This window comes from Mastigoproctus giganteus, chromosome 6 (genome assembly GCF_048544385.1).
Source record: "Mastigoproctus giganteus isolate SK-2022 chromosome 6, ASM4854438v1, whole genome shotgun sequence".
Lineage (NCBI taxonomy): Eukaryota > Metazoa > Arthropoda > Arachnida > Uropygi > Thelyphonidae > Mastigoproctus > Mastigoproctus giganteus.
The window spans coordinates 43,526,902-43,545,145 of NC_143580.1; the positions used below are offsets into that span (position 1 = coordinate 43,526,902).

Consider the following 18,244-nt stretch of genomic DNA (forward strand, 5'->3'; position numbering starts at 1 on the left):
TCTACCATCAGGTGCTGCTTGGCCAATACAAAGGTAAAGCCCTTTTACAACCCGGGCAGTGTCCATCTAGAGCTGTCCAATATGTCTCTGTGATAGGACTTCTTCCAATTGGCTCCATAAATAAATACATCCTTGTTATAATTCTCAAGAAGGGTAGAGTTTTTTCCTCTTCCTATATCAAAAAACATTGCATTAAATCTGGATAATGGAACTGTTTGCCATTTTGGATGCCCATAGTCAAATAGTCAATCCTAACTGACTAAGGGCCCCAACTTCATCTGAGCTTTCATTACAAATGTTTACTACACTGTGTAGGCCTGAGAACAATTTCTTTGTGGAGAGAGAGAGAGAGAGATCCAATCCTTCAAGGAGGCTCTCAGCAAACTGGCAGAACATTGTGAGAAGTTCTAGGACTATTAGTTACATTAAATAACCTGTTGCAACAACATGGCCATACATTTGTAATGTATGTGTGTGTGTGGGTAAAATCTTATTTTATCTTATAGACACAATTTCTTTTTTTCTTCACAGGACATCTCTTAAATCAACCGAGAAAGTGGATGTGAAGATATCAGTGAGAATTTGGAAGAGCTTGCTAAAAAGTTCAGGCTAAAAAGTTCTTGTTATTTCATTAATGAAATAACAAGAAGTAGTTATAGTGAGAAAAGTGCAGAGTAGTATAAGCTATACTTATTAGTACAGACAGAACTATAATCCATTAAAGTCAAGATTTAGTCCATTTAAGAAGAAGACATTACAGAATAAGATATATATCAAGGCAAAAACCCATTTAGATACAACAATTATCAAATGTCACCTTTCAAATAAAGCAAGTAACCACTCCTTACAGATAGCAAATAGTCTATCTGGATGCCATCAAAAATATTTTCCTGGAAGAGAGGAATCATTGATTCCTGGGTTTCCCTAAAGACAATCATAAGATGATATTTGCAAGCAGAATCAGGGTAACACTCAAGCCAGAAGAGCGAATTATGCAAATTGTGAGGAAAACCGATTCACAAAAAGAAACTTTGAGCAAAGATATCCAGAATGCAAATGAAAACATGAATCAGCTGAGAATTGGTATATTGCAGACAAAGACTTTTTAATCATACTGCTGATCATTGTGCTTCATCAAATAACAACACTCCTGCTAAAAAAGCAGAACGACTGAGCTACTAAAATCTGGAGAATCCTCAGAAAGAATTAAATACCAATCCCAAATGCACTGCATGAATATAATCTATGACATAGGAGGAACATCCTTCTTGCATCTATTATAAAAATAATCGAACTACATCACACTAATATATAAATAAAAAAAAAATTCCTTGATTTAAAATCTGTATTTGTATTTATCTATAAAAGGATTAATAGATCATTATTAATTTAGTGAGATTGTTAGTGAAATTTTATGTCATTATGTTTTTTGTTTTGACACAACTGCAAACAAAATTTGGTTGTAATATGAGTTAACTAAAATCATAAATTAAACATGGCGTAATCAAATAATGATTTACAAGATTAAACAATATTGTATGACTTAAATGAATTGTTGCAAACTGCAACAAGTAATGCTGAAGAAGTGAGAATTTCTATCTGCAAACATGCAAAAAATTAAAAAATCAAATTCAAACTACATAATGAAAACTAAATAAAAAATCCTTGTCAATTTCTTATTTAAAAAATCCTAAAAAATTTCTGTCAATTAGCTGCAATCAACATAGAAATTTATATTTTATTATTTCAGTTTGTTTGAATTGTTTTCTTAGTTATCCATTTAATCATATTTAAGATGTGTTTTCTGTTATGATTGTCTTGGTTGCTCACATAGGAGCATCCACAGTTTTGCTATTAGCAAGCCATGACAGATGTGAAGGTATTTTGGAATTTTCACCTCCTTAAAGAAGTGATCACTACATTTACCCTGAAACTTTCTTTTGTGTTACTTTTGAAAAGTCAGTATCTGTATTCAACCATTAGGTTGCTGCAATGTGTGTTTGGAGGGGGGAAATTCTTTACATGTTTTTGGACAGCAGTTAATAGTTTTTGCAAGACACTGCAACATTATACTTTCCTAGATGGGTGTAGACCTTGTTTATCAATTCTGGAATTTATTTTGGTGTTTAATTTTGTAAATCATTAACCAAGGTGGTTATGTACAAAATAAAACAAGGTTTATTTTGTACATAACCACCATGGCTACTTTCCTGAGTGGTGGTTGACTGCTATTAGTGGTTAAAGAAAGATTTGTCTGCTCCCACAAAAAAATACAAATTTACTGTATGACAAAGTAAATGTATCATACCACTAAATCAATGCATAATGTACATAACCATGTGATCTGTATATGTCAGATCACATAACCATGTGATCTGACATATACATCCACACTGTATTCAGTAGGAGGCCTTAGCAGTTATTTAAAGTGCAACAGAAAAATTTTTAATGTTTTTGTAAGAGCTACATTTTTCTATTTTCAGTATATCATCAAATTTTCCACAACGTATTTTTTTTTTTTTTTTTTTTTGATATTTCTATCACTGATGATTTATACTTGATAAAACTATATGTGATTTACTGACAAAAAAAACTGAAAAAAATCTTGAAATCAGCAATTCTAAGTCCCGGTAAACTGTGTAACTATATAAGAATTACAAAATACACAGGCTGATCATTTAATTCATGGAATGGCAGCAGTAGCACTCTACAACTACTTAAGTTTGCAGCGAACTGCTGATAGATGGCAGGATGGTGTATGTTCAAGAATATACAACACAGTTGCAAGTTCTGAGATCCAGTAGTTCCAAAGTTGCCTTAAATTATGTGCTGTAAGTGTGAACCAGTTTGTGAGCTGCATAACAGAAGATCTGAAGACTAAGGAACATTCTGTTATTTGCTATTATTATGTTCAAACATGGTATGAGCACTACAGATATTGAGAGAAATGTCAGAGGTTTAAGGGGACAAGTATTTGAAGAAAGCTGCAACTTTTAAGTGGTGCAGGTGCATTAAAGAAGGTCAAGAATCTGTGGTTACGATGGCTGTTCATTTCACTCCTGGAAGTCATTTCACTTGTTGTGAAATGACCTTCCAGAAGTGCCTCTACAAGTAGGTTCATCAATAATGCAAGTGTGTACACTTAAAAGGAGATTATTTCAAAGAAATAGCACAGGCAGACCTCAGAAACAAAGATTAAAATTAAGGTAGATCCATTCCGCTAATTAAATGATCAATCTGCACGATTTAATAGTACAATAGCAGGAAAATTTATACAGATAACTAATTAATACAAATATTGCCTGTTGTTTAATAAAATTAAATGTAGTAAAATGAATAATCCTTTCAAAAATATACTTATTTACCAGGGCTTGCCCCAATTCTGCTGCCAGCTAACTGCCATTTTGGTTCATTATTTTTAAGTGTCTGATAGAAGATAACAAGCATACAAGTCCAGAATGCAGCAAGACAAGAATAGAATATGATGTAGAACACTGTGATTTTAACTGTAAAAAAAAAAAAAAAGTGTAAATCATATTATTAAAAGAATGCAAATTTTAATTTTACAAGTTTATCAGCTAACTCTAAATTTCAACACTTTTATTCTAAATATCCAAGAAAACTTCACCTTCTTCATATATTAAATAAGCTTATATATCTCTTCTAAGAGATACATTTTATTGCCAGAATTCCAGTGACTTCCTGAGAGTGGTTACTGCCAAACATCCTTCTTGAAACACTGACAAGTAATTTGTGAAAAGAGCTTAATTTACTTCATCATATGAAAAATATAACTACAAGGTGTTTTCAAAATCCTGTTATTGTCCCATAAAAATAAAGTGTGATAAAATGTAAATGAAGAAATATATTATCAACAGCGTCACTCGTCCAGGGTGCTTTGTAAGTGAGAAAGAAAACAACATCGTTGGAATGATGGCATCAAATACACCACAATTTATTTTTCAATTTATCAGTTGAGTTGTGTAATAATTCCACCAAACCACTTTCTATTTGATGAATCCCAATAATACATTTCTCATGATCAGAGCTGGGTTGAGTTATTGGATAACCCAGCAGTTGTCAAGATCTCATGACTTAAACAGTGCCAGGGTTCCTGGCACTGTTCAAGATGTGAGATCTGGGTTTTTGGGATTGGCCAACAAAAACAGAAGGTAAATTTCACTCTGTGATCAATCCTCAATGCCTCAGACCACTCTGCTGAGGAATTCCCACACATTGCTGGCAAAATGAACTAGGACCCTGCTTTGCTGAAGCCACACCTGACCAAGTAACCTTAAACATTCTACCCGTGGCACAAGATATTTCCACATGTTGAAGTAAGTTATTTGATTAATAGCACCAGACTATTTATCCTAATTTAAACAACCTTAAGAAATACAATCTTAATCTCAAAAGATATGGAAGTTTTTCCAGGTTTTTGTATCTGCTATAAGATGTAATTCATAATGCTTTGTTAGAGCCCAGTGGATCTAACAAAGTATCACAATATCTTGGGTATCACAGCATGTGAAACCCAAGTGTCTTTGTCAAGTGATGCATATGAAGCAATATATTAATTATCCTTTATTAAGGTCAAACTTGAAAATACCTGAAACAGAAAATTGTCATTAAAAGGTTACATGCTTAGGTAAGGTACATTAAATAATATCAGAATTTATTACAAATGCATTTTTGTAAGAGTAAGTGTACCTTCTGATGACCCTGTACAATAATTAGGAGTTCTAATTGTTGTACAGGTGTGAAGAAATACTGTAAGGTATATTGCTTCCAGTATGAGCAACAGAATTTATTTGATTTGGCATGTAACACATGTTTTATTGGCCTTGTGACCTGCATACTACAGATACTCAAATGGACACTGAAATTAACCTAGAGTATACAGTATACTCTAAATTGTCTGGAGGTAGATTAACCACATTGTGAGTTATTAATTGGGGTTTTTAAAGCATGCAGAAATCTAATTCGGATAACAAAAAGAAATATATGGAATCTACTATGTTACAGATGTTGTTTGTTTATATTTTGTATGTTCCTGCAGGCCAGAATCTCGAATTTCTCAGAAACTGCATCCCCACCTTGATTTCTGCTTACTAACTCACTCTAGTCATATTTCAGTAGTCTTTCAATTTTACTACTGTATGATTAATTTTAATTTGAGTTTTTTTCTTCTTGGAGTTTTTTTTAAATTCAAATCTGTGTGTATCCATCATGTTAAAACTGAAAAGGACTGTTCTTTGTACTAAGAAAAAACTTCAATTCAATCAAAAACATGAAAAAAGGTGCTAAAGTGTCAACTTTAATGAACCACTACCTGCCTATATGAAACAACAGGACTATGCTGCTATCTTACTGACTTAAATGAATGTAATGCCTTCAAATTTACATAGTACCACTCACAGGAAGGCAAACCAAGGGAGACAGTGAACATCTATTTTTATTTTTTCAAAAAATTATGTTCATATTAACTCTCTGACTCTCATATTAACACTCTATGACGCTAGACAATTTTGTTTTAATTATAAAACATTAGTTTTTAACATTTTATTCAATTCAGAATATGCTAAATTCAATTACAATATATAAAATAAATCAGAAAAAATAACAAGAAACAAATCTCTACTGAAAGAGTTTTGGTTTTGCTCACATCTCACAGATGTTACATCTGTGATGTGGGAGTTAACAAGAAAGAAAGATAGGTGCTATCACTTGCCAGGTGTTTATTAAACACCAAACAAAAATTTGATTTCTCTTAATTCACAGTAAATAAAAATGAAATGAGAAAATTCTGTATAATCATGAAGAGAATATTGCTGGGGAAAAGGCAAAGGGGAAATTTAAAAAAGTGGTGTCTACCAGATGACATATTGGGGGGGGGGGGGGGGGGGAGTGAAATTTTATATCAGATCTTCTCACACTGCAGTATACTTTTATAAATATGAATAAAGCATTATGTAAATAAATATGCTTTTATTTTCTTATCAAAATGTTGCAAAGATGCAAGCTTATACAGCATCAGTCATTTTGCATATTATCTAGGGTTTTATTATATAGGCATATTTTTCCAGATAATAGACGTCTACTGTATCTGAAATGTCAACACATTTCTTATTTTTATGGAAATGTTTTTTCATTTCACTGGAATGTGAATCTGATTCTTTTGGCACAGCAACTTCTGATGAGAGCAAAATTATAACAAGCAAGTAATTGTTAAAATTTTTCTACAATAAAAAAAAAAAGCTTAATAATATGTTGGGTAGGTGCAGAAAACTAAAATGAGCAATTCTGATTACTGATTTGGAAGGCAAGATAAATGTGGCCATGGAGAATGAAGTCAACAAATATCATTCTTCTCACACATATGATGAAAATTAAAAGTAGCTTTAACTGGTTGTATCTTAAACTGTCCACTAGCTGGATTTCAAGCAAAAAGAAATTGTGTATCATGCTAATGTACATCACACCTGAATATGTTTAACCAGGCAGTAGTGGTGCACATATCTTATAACACAAATGGTGAAATGGAACCTGACAGGTGACAATTTGTTTATTTACTTATTTTTTTTTTTTATTTCAAGGAAAAACTTTTGGGTGTTTTTGAATTAGCCATGGATTATACCAATATTTCAGATTTTCTTAAAAGATTGCAATACTTATTCATAGATCTTTTTATTTTTTAATAAAAAATTATATTTTTAAAAATGTACTTTTTTTTATTTTTATTACTTGTTATTTTCAAAAAATCATAAAAAAAAATTATTTTTCTGAAAATTAAAAAAACCACAATATTCAAAAAATATAGACTCAATTCTATTATTCTGAATCATTTTTCAGTTAAAAGACTGCTAAAAGAACAAAATTTTAAACATGTGCATTGTGCATATATTCCTGCTTATTATATATACACATTAATTACAAATCTACACTTCAATATTTCATACTTTTCATTTAAAATTTTATTTCAAATTCAGCAAGCTTCACAATGTGCAACATGTGATACCTACTAATCTGAATGAATTTGAATGAATATTGTTTTAAATTTCCCCATCTTTAATACAAGAAAACAATAAAAATCTTTCAAAAACAACTCATATACGACCATAGATGTTTACCTAACTTTTGGTAGAGGACAAGCAACCTTGAATGTTAAACAAGCACAGACTTCGACACTTCATAACAAAGTCATTTCCCATGGAAATTTTCAAGGAAATGCAAAACATACTACACAAATAGTGGCATGGCACCTAACAGATGCTTGCATTTAATTATTTTGTGAAAACCATAACAAAAAATTTCAATAAATATTGCAGTAAAAGTTTCGCTGTATTTAGGAAGCGAGAAATAATTTCAGATTTTATAATCATTAATTAAAATATAACGCAGGAGAGTTCTTTTTGAAAGGCACTTATCAGGTGCTGCCCCACCACTGCCAGGTTTATAAGCACTGTAATTACACTATGTAAAAAATTTTCAAAAGGTTCTGTTTATCTACATTTCTTGGTGTTTCTTTATGAATTTGGGTACACTGATTTCGAACTATGACCTTAGTTTCTGCATAGCATGGTTTCGACAGAACTGAAAGAAAAGTAAATATGATAATATTATATCAGATTTATTAACAATGTTTAACATCTGTATGGAATAGGGTATTAATCTTTGCTACAAGTAAGCAATATAATACTAAAAAATCACAAATTAATTTTTTTTTTGATTAACCCACCTTGGCTTAATCAAAAAAAAATTTCCTCAAAAATGTACATTTGAAAGTCTGTCTTTTGCAGTCATTGTGATCATCTTGAGCCAAGAACCACATGTAGTCATCCAACACAGCTTCATCCTACCTTCCTTGATACTTCTTTGTATGTCCTGGTGGAATCTCTCCCCATACACTTCACTAACATTGCCTAGATTTGGTCTGAAGAAATTGAGATAATAATTAATGCAAATAATGAGCTCGACTGACATTCTGCATCCCATTTTTCCATAATTTTCAATCAACTTGCCAACAAGTTTGGTAATTTTCCCTCTTAATGTTACTAAGAAAGCCAATCACTACAAGATGAAACAACTGCTGGGCATACTGCGCAGCATCAGTCATTCTGTCTTCCAATTCTTGCTTATTAATGAAGCCAACATCTGCTTAACTTGTAGACCAATAAATACACTGGTTTTCGATTTGCATTAGACAATTTTAGAAACAGACTGCATATACCTGAAGTTGTCACTTTGAGGATCCAATGTTTAACAAATTGCTTGACCAGTTCCAAGCTTGTTATGGAGCAGTGAAAAAACAGTATCTCTTGGAACCAAGGAACTGTTTATTTACTACTCTGTGTGCACAGAGCTGCAATTAAATTCTGCTCCTGTTCCAGGAGCAGAAAACAAGGGAACTTAGTGAAACCACTTTGCAAACCCAGAAGGAACCCAGCACCTTGAAATTCCCACTTACATCCCATTTATACTGGCCATACTTGATCTTCTCTAATACATGCTTCATATTTCCATAGTCTTCTTTAATATGAACAGCTTGCACAACAGTAACTGATAGGTTAACATTCCCATTGTGAAGCAACACAGCTTTCAAAGTTTATTGAACTATGAAAAGACACTACTCCTCTGAATTATGACTAATATCAATTTCTTCATAAAGACCATTCAAATCAAAACAATAGCACAAGGATTCTCAACAAGGTAATAATGTGCTTAAATGATGCTTTTTTTTCCCCCATATGTAGAAAAAGATATCATTTATGTGCATTGTTACTAAGATGTCAGGAGCTCTTTGGTTAGACCCAAGTCTGTAAGTCATCCAATTCTTGCTGATTATGAAGATTTGACATTTTACCTGAACAGGCTTCTGAGGTATAATCCCAATTATCCTGTTCACCTGAATCATCATCCAATTTTGAAGACACTTCTCTGGAAAGTGGATTAGGAACTGGCAGCAGATCAGTGTGTGGAACTAAAGCAATAGGGATAGTATGTTGGGATACACTACAACTTTTTGATTCACAGACTTGGAACTTTGATACCTCTGATATATATCCATTATACAAAAGTTGCAGTCATCATGATGGTTCGTGGGTTCTTTCCATATATGTGGTATAGGTATAGCAAAAGGCATATACTTAAAAAACTACCACAAAATTAACCATCTCTCTAATAGTGACCTGCAATTACCACAGAAGACATAAGATATCCACAGCTTGTCTTAATCACACATGGGCATTCCAAAATAGGCTTCATATGCACTGCAAAGCTTTGTGCCACAATCGATGTTATGCTTCACCTGCTTTGCACCTATATAATATCCATGTGCATAATGGCCTTTAGCTGCCGTTGCGCCGTAAAACTACAACTACAACAACAACAACACATAATATCCACAACCCCAGGGGCTCATATCTGGTGAGTATGGGCTTGGCACACCAGGATCCTGAGCTGGATATCATCATTCTTCTCTTTCTTGGTGATTCCCCTTCTACTTCTGACTCTTGTTCTCTCTCTCTTAGGGTAATTCAGAAATTTCTTTTTTTGGCTGGTGCAGCATAAGTCTCAGGCTTCCTTGAATATATAGCTAATAATAATAATAATATAAAGCAGATTGTACCAGGAAATACAGTTGTTATACGAATGCCACGGGCTCCTATACACTACAGTACTGGTACGCACTTATGCAATGTATATAAATGTCACAAAAACATAACCTTTAATCACTGCCAAAATATTGATACTACCAATATATCCCATATATCCCCTGGAAATCTCCATTGCCTTGCTTTCCAGGCTGCTGCTCAATTGCATTTCAATAGAAGCAGTGCAAGAATCACTTTCACCTCAAGCAGTGGCTACTGTTAATCTATTAGTGCATGTATCCCCCCAAAGCTAGCAGTTTTCCGACCCACCTAATTCTGCCTCAATAGCATCAGCAAATATTCTTGCACCCTTTCTATTTAAGTGTATTCCATCCCTGTAGAAGCAGTCTCTCCTGGCAAGGTTTGAGAAGGTGGATCCTTACAGCAAATGATTCTTAAAAGTTAACAGAGGGGTAAATGATATGCTTGCTTGCTACAAAGAAATCTACAATGAAAAGAAAAAAGCCCCCATCCAGTCATCCATTATATGTTCTTTCGTAAGGTTGAGTGGCCGACTCCTTCTAAATCTCCACAGCACTCAACCTCTGCAGCAGCGTACTAATCAGCTGAAGATGTTGATTCTGGCAACGATGCTTGAGAGGTAAAACTTACTAATGTTATGCCTGTCTCCTCTCTTTTTTTGTAATTTTATAATTTGAAATTTTTTAAATTACACACTTTTGTAATTTTTCCTGCGCATGAGATAAAAAAATTGAATAAATACAATAAATAATTCTATTTACATGTTCGTAGAACATTTCTTTTTTGATTCAATCAATTCAGCAAGCAGTTGCGAGTGTGCACCAGCATGGGGGAAATTCCGAATTATGTAAAGTTCCATGGAACGCAATCCTTATGTTAATCAGGTAGTGGCTGTATATTGAAAGAGAGAAACTTTAATTATGCCATCTACATAAGAGAAGTATTAGTAGTGACAATGATTTTTGAAATTTATTCAAACTATCCACCTCCACAACAACAGAGAGAAGTTTGTTCCAGCAATCACTCTCTGGCTGAAAGAAAATTTTTGCATATCTACCCTACAACCATCCTTTTTTTTTTTTTTTTTTTTTTTTGTATTTAAATTTATGCTCCTATATGTGTGCCATCTGCATTTAATTTACTCCACTAAACTGTCTTAATACCTCAATCAGGTCTCCCTGCAAGTGCCTAGTTTCCAGACAGGGCAATTTACAAGAAGTAGATGTGGGTTAGGTTGATATTTCTTGGCACATATATTCTGTATACAATTTACCATATACAGAGTACAATTTTAAAATTTTTTCAATCAATGTTATAATTTTGTGTGTGGAGGGGATATCTCCCAGGGCCAATGTAAAAAAAAAAAAAAAGTTGCTTGCTAGAGCTTCTGAACTGATAAACAGCAGGTATCAGTTTTAAAAATTGTAAAAAAGTAATAATCTGATAGCTAGCAAAATTTTGTATGAAGGACATCCCTCAACCACTACCAAAATGATATCCTAACCATGCACATGTATTTTTAATTTTCAAAAACAAACAAACAAATAATAAATAAATAAAAGTAATAGTCATCTTCAGTTCTATGTACTCAATGCACATCAAAATAATTCATTATAGATAAATTCTAGTTATGTTAAGACTCCATTTTATAGTCACTTTACTATATATTGTTTGGCACTGTTTAGCAAGTTTCTTTATAAACGCTTATTTACTTAAAAAAAAAAAAAAATTGACAACAGAAAAATTCTTCCTAACCAATAAAATGAGTCATGACTGACTGGAAAGTTCAATTGGCCAATTAGCATATGGCAGGAAAGTAAGCTGCTAAATGCATAGCATTTAATTCTACCAAATATGAATGTTATCAACTATTTGTATTCCCTGACAAAAAGAATGATGTATCAGAGTGACTAATTCTGAGATTTAACTGACCAACAGTTGTACAGCAGGAAAGCAAATGTTGATATACCATGTTTTGTGATTGACTAACAATTTTGTCAACTCATATAAAATTTTTTCATTTAAAAATTGTGCATGCTCTATGTTGATGCCATTCTGGCCATTTTGGGTAAAAACAAAAGAGATTTAGAAGTTACCACTCCTACATCAACAACGTAGATTCAAACAAATCATTTACCCCGAAATGGAGAATTACCATGCTCTGGTTGAGTTTATGAAACAGCAGACCAGACAAGCAGTAGAGTCGCATTGGTTTTATTATTTTCTGATAATATTTTAATATTATGTACTGAAACATTATTATTATTATTATTATTATTATTATTATTATTAGTCATATGGTGCAATGAAGCCTGATGCTTATGCTGCACCAGGCAAAAAAAAAAAAAAAAAAATCTGAATTACCCTGATAGAGAGAGAGAGAGAGAGAGAGAGAGAGAAGTAGAAGGGAATCACCAACAAAGAGAAGAATGATGATAACCAGCTCCATGACTAAAATGCTGTTATAACAATGACCTCAGTGATTCTCAGTGAATTTTGGATGTGTAACTGCTGGTAACTATCTGAACTCACAAATAAATTGCTGATTTTAATGGATGATGTATTATTCTGAAGACATGGCACAAGGTGTTCTTTCAGCACAACACAATGAGGTGCAGCCACATTTTGTAAGTAAAGTTACAGCTTGCTTGAATCAGCATTATAGAAATCGTTGAATTGGTCATGCTGGTCCAATAAGGTTACCACTAGAGCTTGCATAAAACCGAGAAATTTCAAAATCGAGTTTAACCGAAGTTTACTCTTAAAACCGATTTTCTCAGACTTAGGGAAAATAATTAAAAGCTTATAACACAGGTATTTATTTTATCTTTGGTAGATTGTACAAATCGTAATCAAATCTTTTAAACAAAATCTATCACCTCTTATAGTAAAAAAAATAAAAAAATTAAAATGCTCCAAAAAAGTAACCAGCTTGTGATTATACAAAATTACAAATTGTATTCAAATCCTTTGAATAAAAACTATCTTCTTGTATAGTAAACAAAAAAATAATAAGCCCTATAATAATAATAATAAATAAATAAAAATAATGTGAAAAAAAAACAGCCTGGGGAAATTACTTTACTATTTATTGCTCAGCTTTTTTCTGGAAATGATCCTTTAAAAAACACAGTATATTAAGCATTTTTCCTGATAGACTTGACCTTATTTTTGTGTTAAAGAGACCAGTGATCGAAAACACTCTCTCAGATTGGACACTTGTTGGTTTAATGGTCAGCAGTGCTCTATAAACTTACTCCAGCTTCTCACTTCTACTGCTAGTTGCCTCCAAAGTTTTAAATTCTTTGCTGATTTCCAATTCACTCGGATATTTTCAAGGCTCTTCAGTTAATCTCTTTATTACACTATCATACTCTCGCATGAGTGTACCTCCAACATCGGAACTAGACGAGTCTTTGTTTTCTTCTAAAAGAACAGTCCGTTTATTTTCAGTTTCTTCATTCAACGCTAAGACTCCTTCGGAATGTTTTGCAAATAATCTCTGATAAATCCCTTCAGCATGCTTTTTCAAAACTTGCTTACATGGAAAATCAAAAGTTCTTGAACCTGAATCTTCTTTCCTAAACTTTTTGGGATTGTGTAGATAGCTCAGCAAAGCCACAGTTTGGCAATTTCGTCTTGCATCGTAACGCTGCAAAAGGCTTTGGTGAAACTTTAAAGAAAATGGGTTTTCTGCTGTATCAAGCTTAGCAAGCAGAAATTCTATTGAAGACTCTGCTTTAAGTAAGTCTATCTTCTGAGGTTATAGCCTTCAGAATCATTTCAACTGGTTGCAAAGTTTCACATAGCATTCAAGTGTTTTCCAATAATCGTCAGACACAGCTTCAGTTGACAGTACTGCACATAGAGCATTTGGAATGCAATTTTTCAATTTCAAAAATCTCTCAATCGTACAGAATGTGCTATCCCATCTAGTCTTGCAATCTAATATATAGAAGTTCATATTCTTTCGCATTAAATTTTGCTTTAACAAAATTTTGTCATTTTTGGTAGGCGATTTTCGGAAAAGCTTGCAAATTTTTCTGACTTTGTTAATAGTTTGTGCAATATTGGTTTGTGCTGTCTTTCTTCAACTTCTTCATCATCAACTACTTTCTTCTGCATTATTTTCATTTTCTTTGTTGTCTTTGGGAGACTCAGAGACTGTGGCACCATAATTGATTGCTTTTTCATAAAGTACATCTATAACTGACAGATGTATACAATGGGCTATACATTGTTGATGATTAGGCATAATTTTCTTGCCAAACTTAATCATCATTGCGGTTCCATTGGTGGTGCAAGCAACAATATCCTCATCCAAGTTCAAACCAAATTCCTTCATGTCCATTCACAATTTGCTCAGTTCTTCTGCTATCAAGTGAACCATTAATCTCAATAAGACCTAACGACCAATGGTTGTCTTTTGAATGCACATTTATATTCATATACCTTTTATTTTGTATAGACGTATATTCGTCTAGAGTCATGAATACTGTGCACCCAAAACCAATGAATTTTTGAAATGCTGAATGAGTTCTTCTTTCTTAGTTTTATAATAATTCAGAACCATATTTTTAATTCCATTCTCTGAGGCTGGTGGTAATTTATCGTATTTATTTCTCTGAAGGTGAAGGCTTGATTGTATAAACTCATTCTTGGCAATTGAATTAAAAGAAAATCCATCTAAAGCAGCTAATTTTGAAATCTCTTCTTCCATAGATTTTTTAACAATAAAGTTTTCTAATGTTTTTACCATTTTTTAATGTCAATCTGATGCATTTTCTTTAAATGCAACATCAAAGATGATGTAGATCCTCAAGACGACTTCATTATCTTCTGACATTTTGAACATTGTGCTTCATCTTTGCTTTTTCGAGCAAAATAATTCCATACATTTGATTTCATCTTAGACATATTGAGTAATTAGTAGGAATTTATATCACTGACAATTTTAAATAAAAATATTGAAGATAACAAAGGCACGATACTATGCATCACTCCCGCAAGCACTGAATGAAGTCTAAACGAGGCAAGTTTCAAAATTTTCACAAAAGAAATTTTTTATTTATTTACTTGCAATTTTTTTTCCCCCAATTAAATTTATTGTATTTTCAAAATTACATAAAAGCTAAATTTGGTGAAGCTGCCTTTTGGAGAACATTTGATCGCAAATTTAATAGGAATAAAGAAGCAAAAAACTTTCTACGATTGAAATTTGATGCAATATAACCATCAATAAGGCGCATAACTTGCCTGGCAAACAAGATAGATGAAACGGAGAAACGTTGAGCATTTTCTTTTACGCTATCGATCTAACTCACTCAGTCATAAATGAGTACACCTGCATCGTGCCATGATACAGGTGGGAAGATAAAAGGTACCCCTCCTAGATTTGGGCCACTTGCCCATGAGATTCGTACCTAAACATAAAATAAAACATGTTTAAAACATAAAGCAGTTGAACGATCCAGAAACGAACAAACAAAAGAAAATGTGCATAACAAAAAACTATATTTGAGGGCTAACTAAGAAAATATTCGAATCCGGTTTTAGAAGCTCGGTTTCGGTTTTAACAACTCAATATGAAAACCGATTTAAATGGTTTTATAAAACCGGTTTGCAAGCCCTAGTTACCACTAAGATCTTCAGAACCAACTCAGCTTGATTTCTTTCTTTTTTTTTTTTTTTGTGGGATCTTGCAAAAGAGAGGGCCTACAAAAATCAAAGTATACATGAGCAAGAAACTCTTGTATTATAGTATAGATAATGCATGGCAGCCAATCCATATAAGCCAACCAGGTGTTTGCTAAGGGCACCAGAAAACCTTGGCATACATTTCATCTTATATTGGGGGGAAGGAGATGGCCCTGAATACATAGTTCGGCTAGCTAGAGTGGACATTTTGAACAGTTACTATAGGTGTATCTAATAAAATATAGCAAGAAATTCACCTATTGATACTCTTGTTTATTTTTCTTATTATCATTTGAAACAGCAAATGATATCGCAATGGCTAAAGACAGCAGCAATGTATTAACATTTTTACTTACTATCAACCCCACCCCCTTGAAGTAGGGTAGACTGGTTGTGAAATACCCTGTGTATTAACCTACCCAGTACAGAAGACGAAGTGCAGTAGCAGTAGAGGCATGTGATGCAAGAAAGCAAGCATATCTAGCATCAGCCAAAAAAAAAAAAAAAAAAAAAATCACACATCTATTTCCTCTAAACGTTTATCCAGTTCCTCCTTGAATTTATTTAAGCTATCAACTTCCACAACAACAGATGGAAGCAATCAACTACCTGCTGGCTAAAGGCAAATTTCCCGACATCTATTCTACAATTGTCTTTCCTCAATTTGAATTTATGCACCCTCAGGTTCGTAATCTGAGCAAGAGGAAGAATCTCATCAGAATTTAGCCTGCTCAACCTATTCAAGCCCTCATACACCTAAATCGGATCTCCTCGCATGTGTCTAGGTCTCCAGATGCTGCAATTTGCAGAACTTAGCCTTTTGGTAAGAGGACCCCTTCGTTCCCCTCACCAATCTTGTAGCACTACTCTGTACATGCTCAAGCAACTCAATATCCTTCCTAAAATGAAGCCTTCAGACCTGTATGCACAAGGCATGGCCTGATCATTACCTTATCCAAAGGGATAATCACCTCCTTTTTCCCCACTAGCAAAATTCCTGTATATCATTGACAACACCCCATGACCTGCTCTGGCACCGTGTATGCATTGATCAGAAAACTTCATATCTGACTGCACAATTACTCCCAGATCTTTTTCATTTTCTACCACCCTAATTGTAGTACCACATAGTTGGTACGTTTCTTTGGGGTTACTTTTATCTATATGCAGTACTTTGCATTTGTCAATGTTAAACTTCAGTTGCCATCTGATCAACTTTTCTAGATCCTATTGCAGTAACACACTGCCATTACTGTCATTAACAACCCCGCCAACCTTAGTATCATCTGCAAACCTGGATATTAAGCCTGATATACCTTCATCAATATCATTGATAAATATACAAAACAACAGTGGGACCAACACCGAACCCTGGGGAACTCCACTAATAACATTAGTCCACGAAGAGCACCCATTGATTACATTGATTACCACCCTCTGTCTTCTCCCACTCAACCATCCTTTTATCCACTGTAGCAACTTGCCCTTAAAACCATACTGCTCCAATTTGTACAGTAGTCTTCCATGCACAACAGTATCAAAAGCTTTCATGAAATTTAGCATTAGCATAGGCACATGATGCAAGAAAGCAAACTTATATAGCACCAGCCAAAAAAAAAAAACATTCTCATTTCACCCATACACTCGCAGCAAATGTTTGTCTAATTCTGTTTTGAATCTATTTAAGCTATCAACTTCTACGACAGTTTCACAGAATAGAAGTTTGGTCAAGTAATCAACCACCCACTAGCTAAAGGCAAACTTCCGCACATCTATCCTACAACTGTTTTTCTCAATTTGAATTTCTGCCCTCTTAGGCGATTATTCTGAGCAAGAGGAAGAATTCCATCAGTATTGAGGATGCTGAAACCATTCAAGGCTTTATACACCTCAATCAGATTACCTCGCAGGTGCCTAGTTTCCAAAAACTGTAATTTGCAAAACTTAAGCCTTTCTTCGTAAGAGCAACCCATTGTTCCATTCACTAATCTTGTTGCCCTTCTCTGTACTCGTTCCAGCAGCTCTACATCCTTCTTAAAATGAGGCCTCCAGACCTATATACAGTACTCAAGGTGTGGCCAGACCATTGCCTTATAGAAGTGGATAATCACCTCCTTATCCCTGCTAGAAAAATTCCTGTATATCATTGACAAGACACCATGAGCTATTATTGAAGACCATCTGCACTGCTCAGAAAATTTATATCTGCCTGAACCATTTCACACCCGGGTCCTTTTCACTCTCTACCACTGTCAGTGTAGAACCACACAGTTGATAAGTTACTCTGGGGTTACTGCTTCCCATATGCAGTACTTTACATTTGTCAATATTAAACTTTAGTTGCCACCTCTCAGCCCATCTGCTCAACTTTTCTAGATCCTGTTGCAGCAGCTTACTGTCATTAACAACCTTGCCAACCTTTGTATCATCTGCAAACTTAGACATTAAGCATGACATACCATCATCAATATCATTGATGAATACAGAAAACAACAATGGATCCAACACTGAACCCAGGGGTACTCCACTAATAACATTAGTACACGAAGAACAGTGTCCATTGATTACCACTGTCTTCTCCCACTCAACCATCCCTTTATCCATGGCAGCAATTTGCCTCCAATGCCTCACTGCTCCAATTTGTGCAGCAGTCTTCCATGTGCAACGGTATCAAAAGCCTTTCTAAGATCCAAATATATATCAAAATTATTCTTTGAATCCAATTCCTTTGTGACCACATCATAGTATCCAATCAAATTGGTCAGACAAGACTTCCCCTTAACAAACCCATGCTGTGTCCGAGCTATAGCTGAAGTTTTGTCTAGATGATCCTGCAGTGCTTCTTTAATCAGTGCCTCCATTAATTTCTCAGGAACAGAAGTTAAAGTAACAGGTCTGTAATTACTTGTATC

At 33.9% G+C, this 18,244-nt stretch overlaps 1 protein-coding gene across 1 annotated transcript in view; it reads right to left on the reverse strand.

Annotated features, from left to right (window-relative positions):
* nrv3 (sodium/potassium-transporting ATPase subunit nervana 3) overlaps positions 1-18,244 on the reverse strand; it is a 101,293-nt gene that overhangs the window by 40,232 nt on the left and 42,817 nt on the right. Inside the window, exon 3 of the mRNA XM_090375926.1 lies at positions 3,366-3,506. Within this exon, the coding sequence (XP_090232052.1) occupies positions 3,366-3,506 (141 nt within the window). The remainder of the gene's footprint in view (positions 1-3,365; positions 3,507-18,244) is intronic.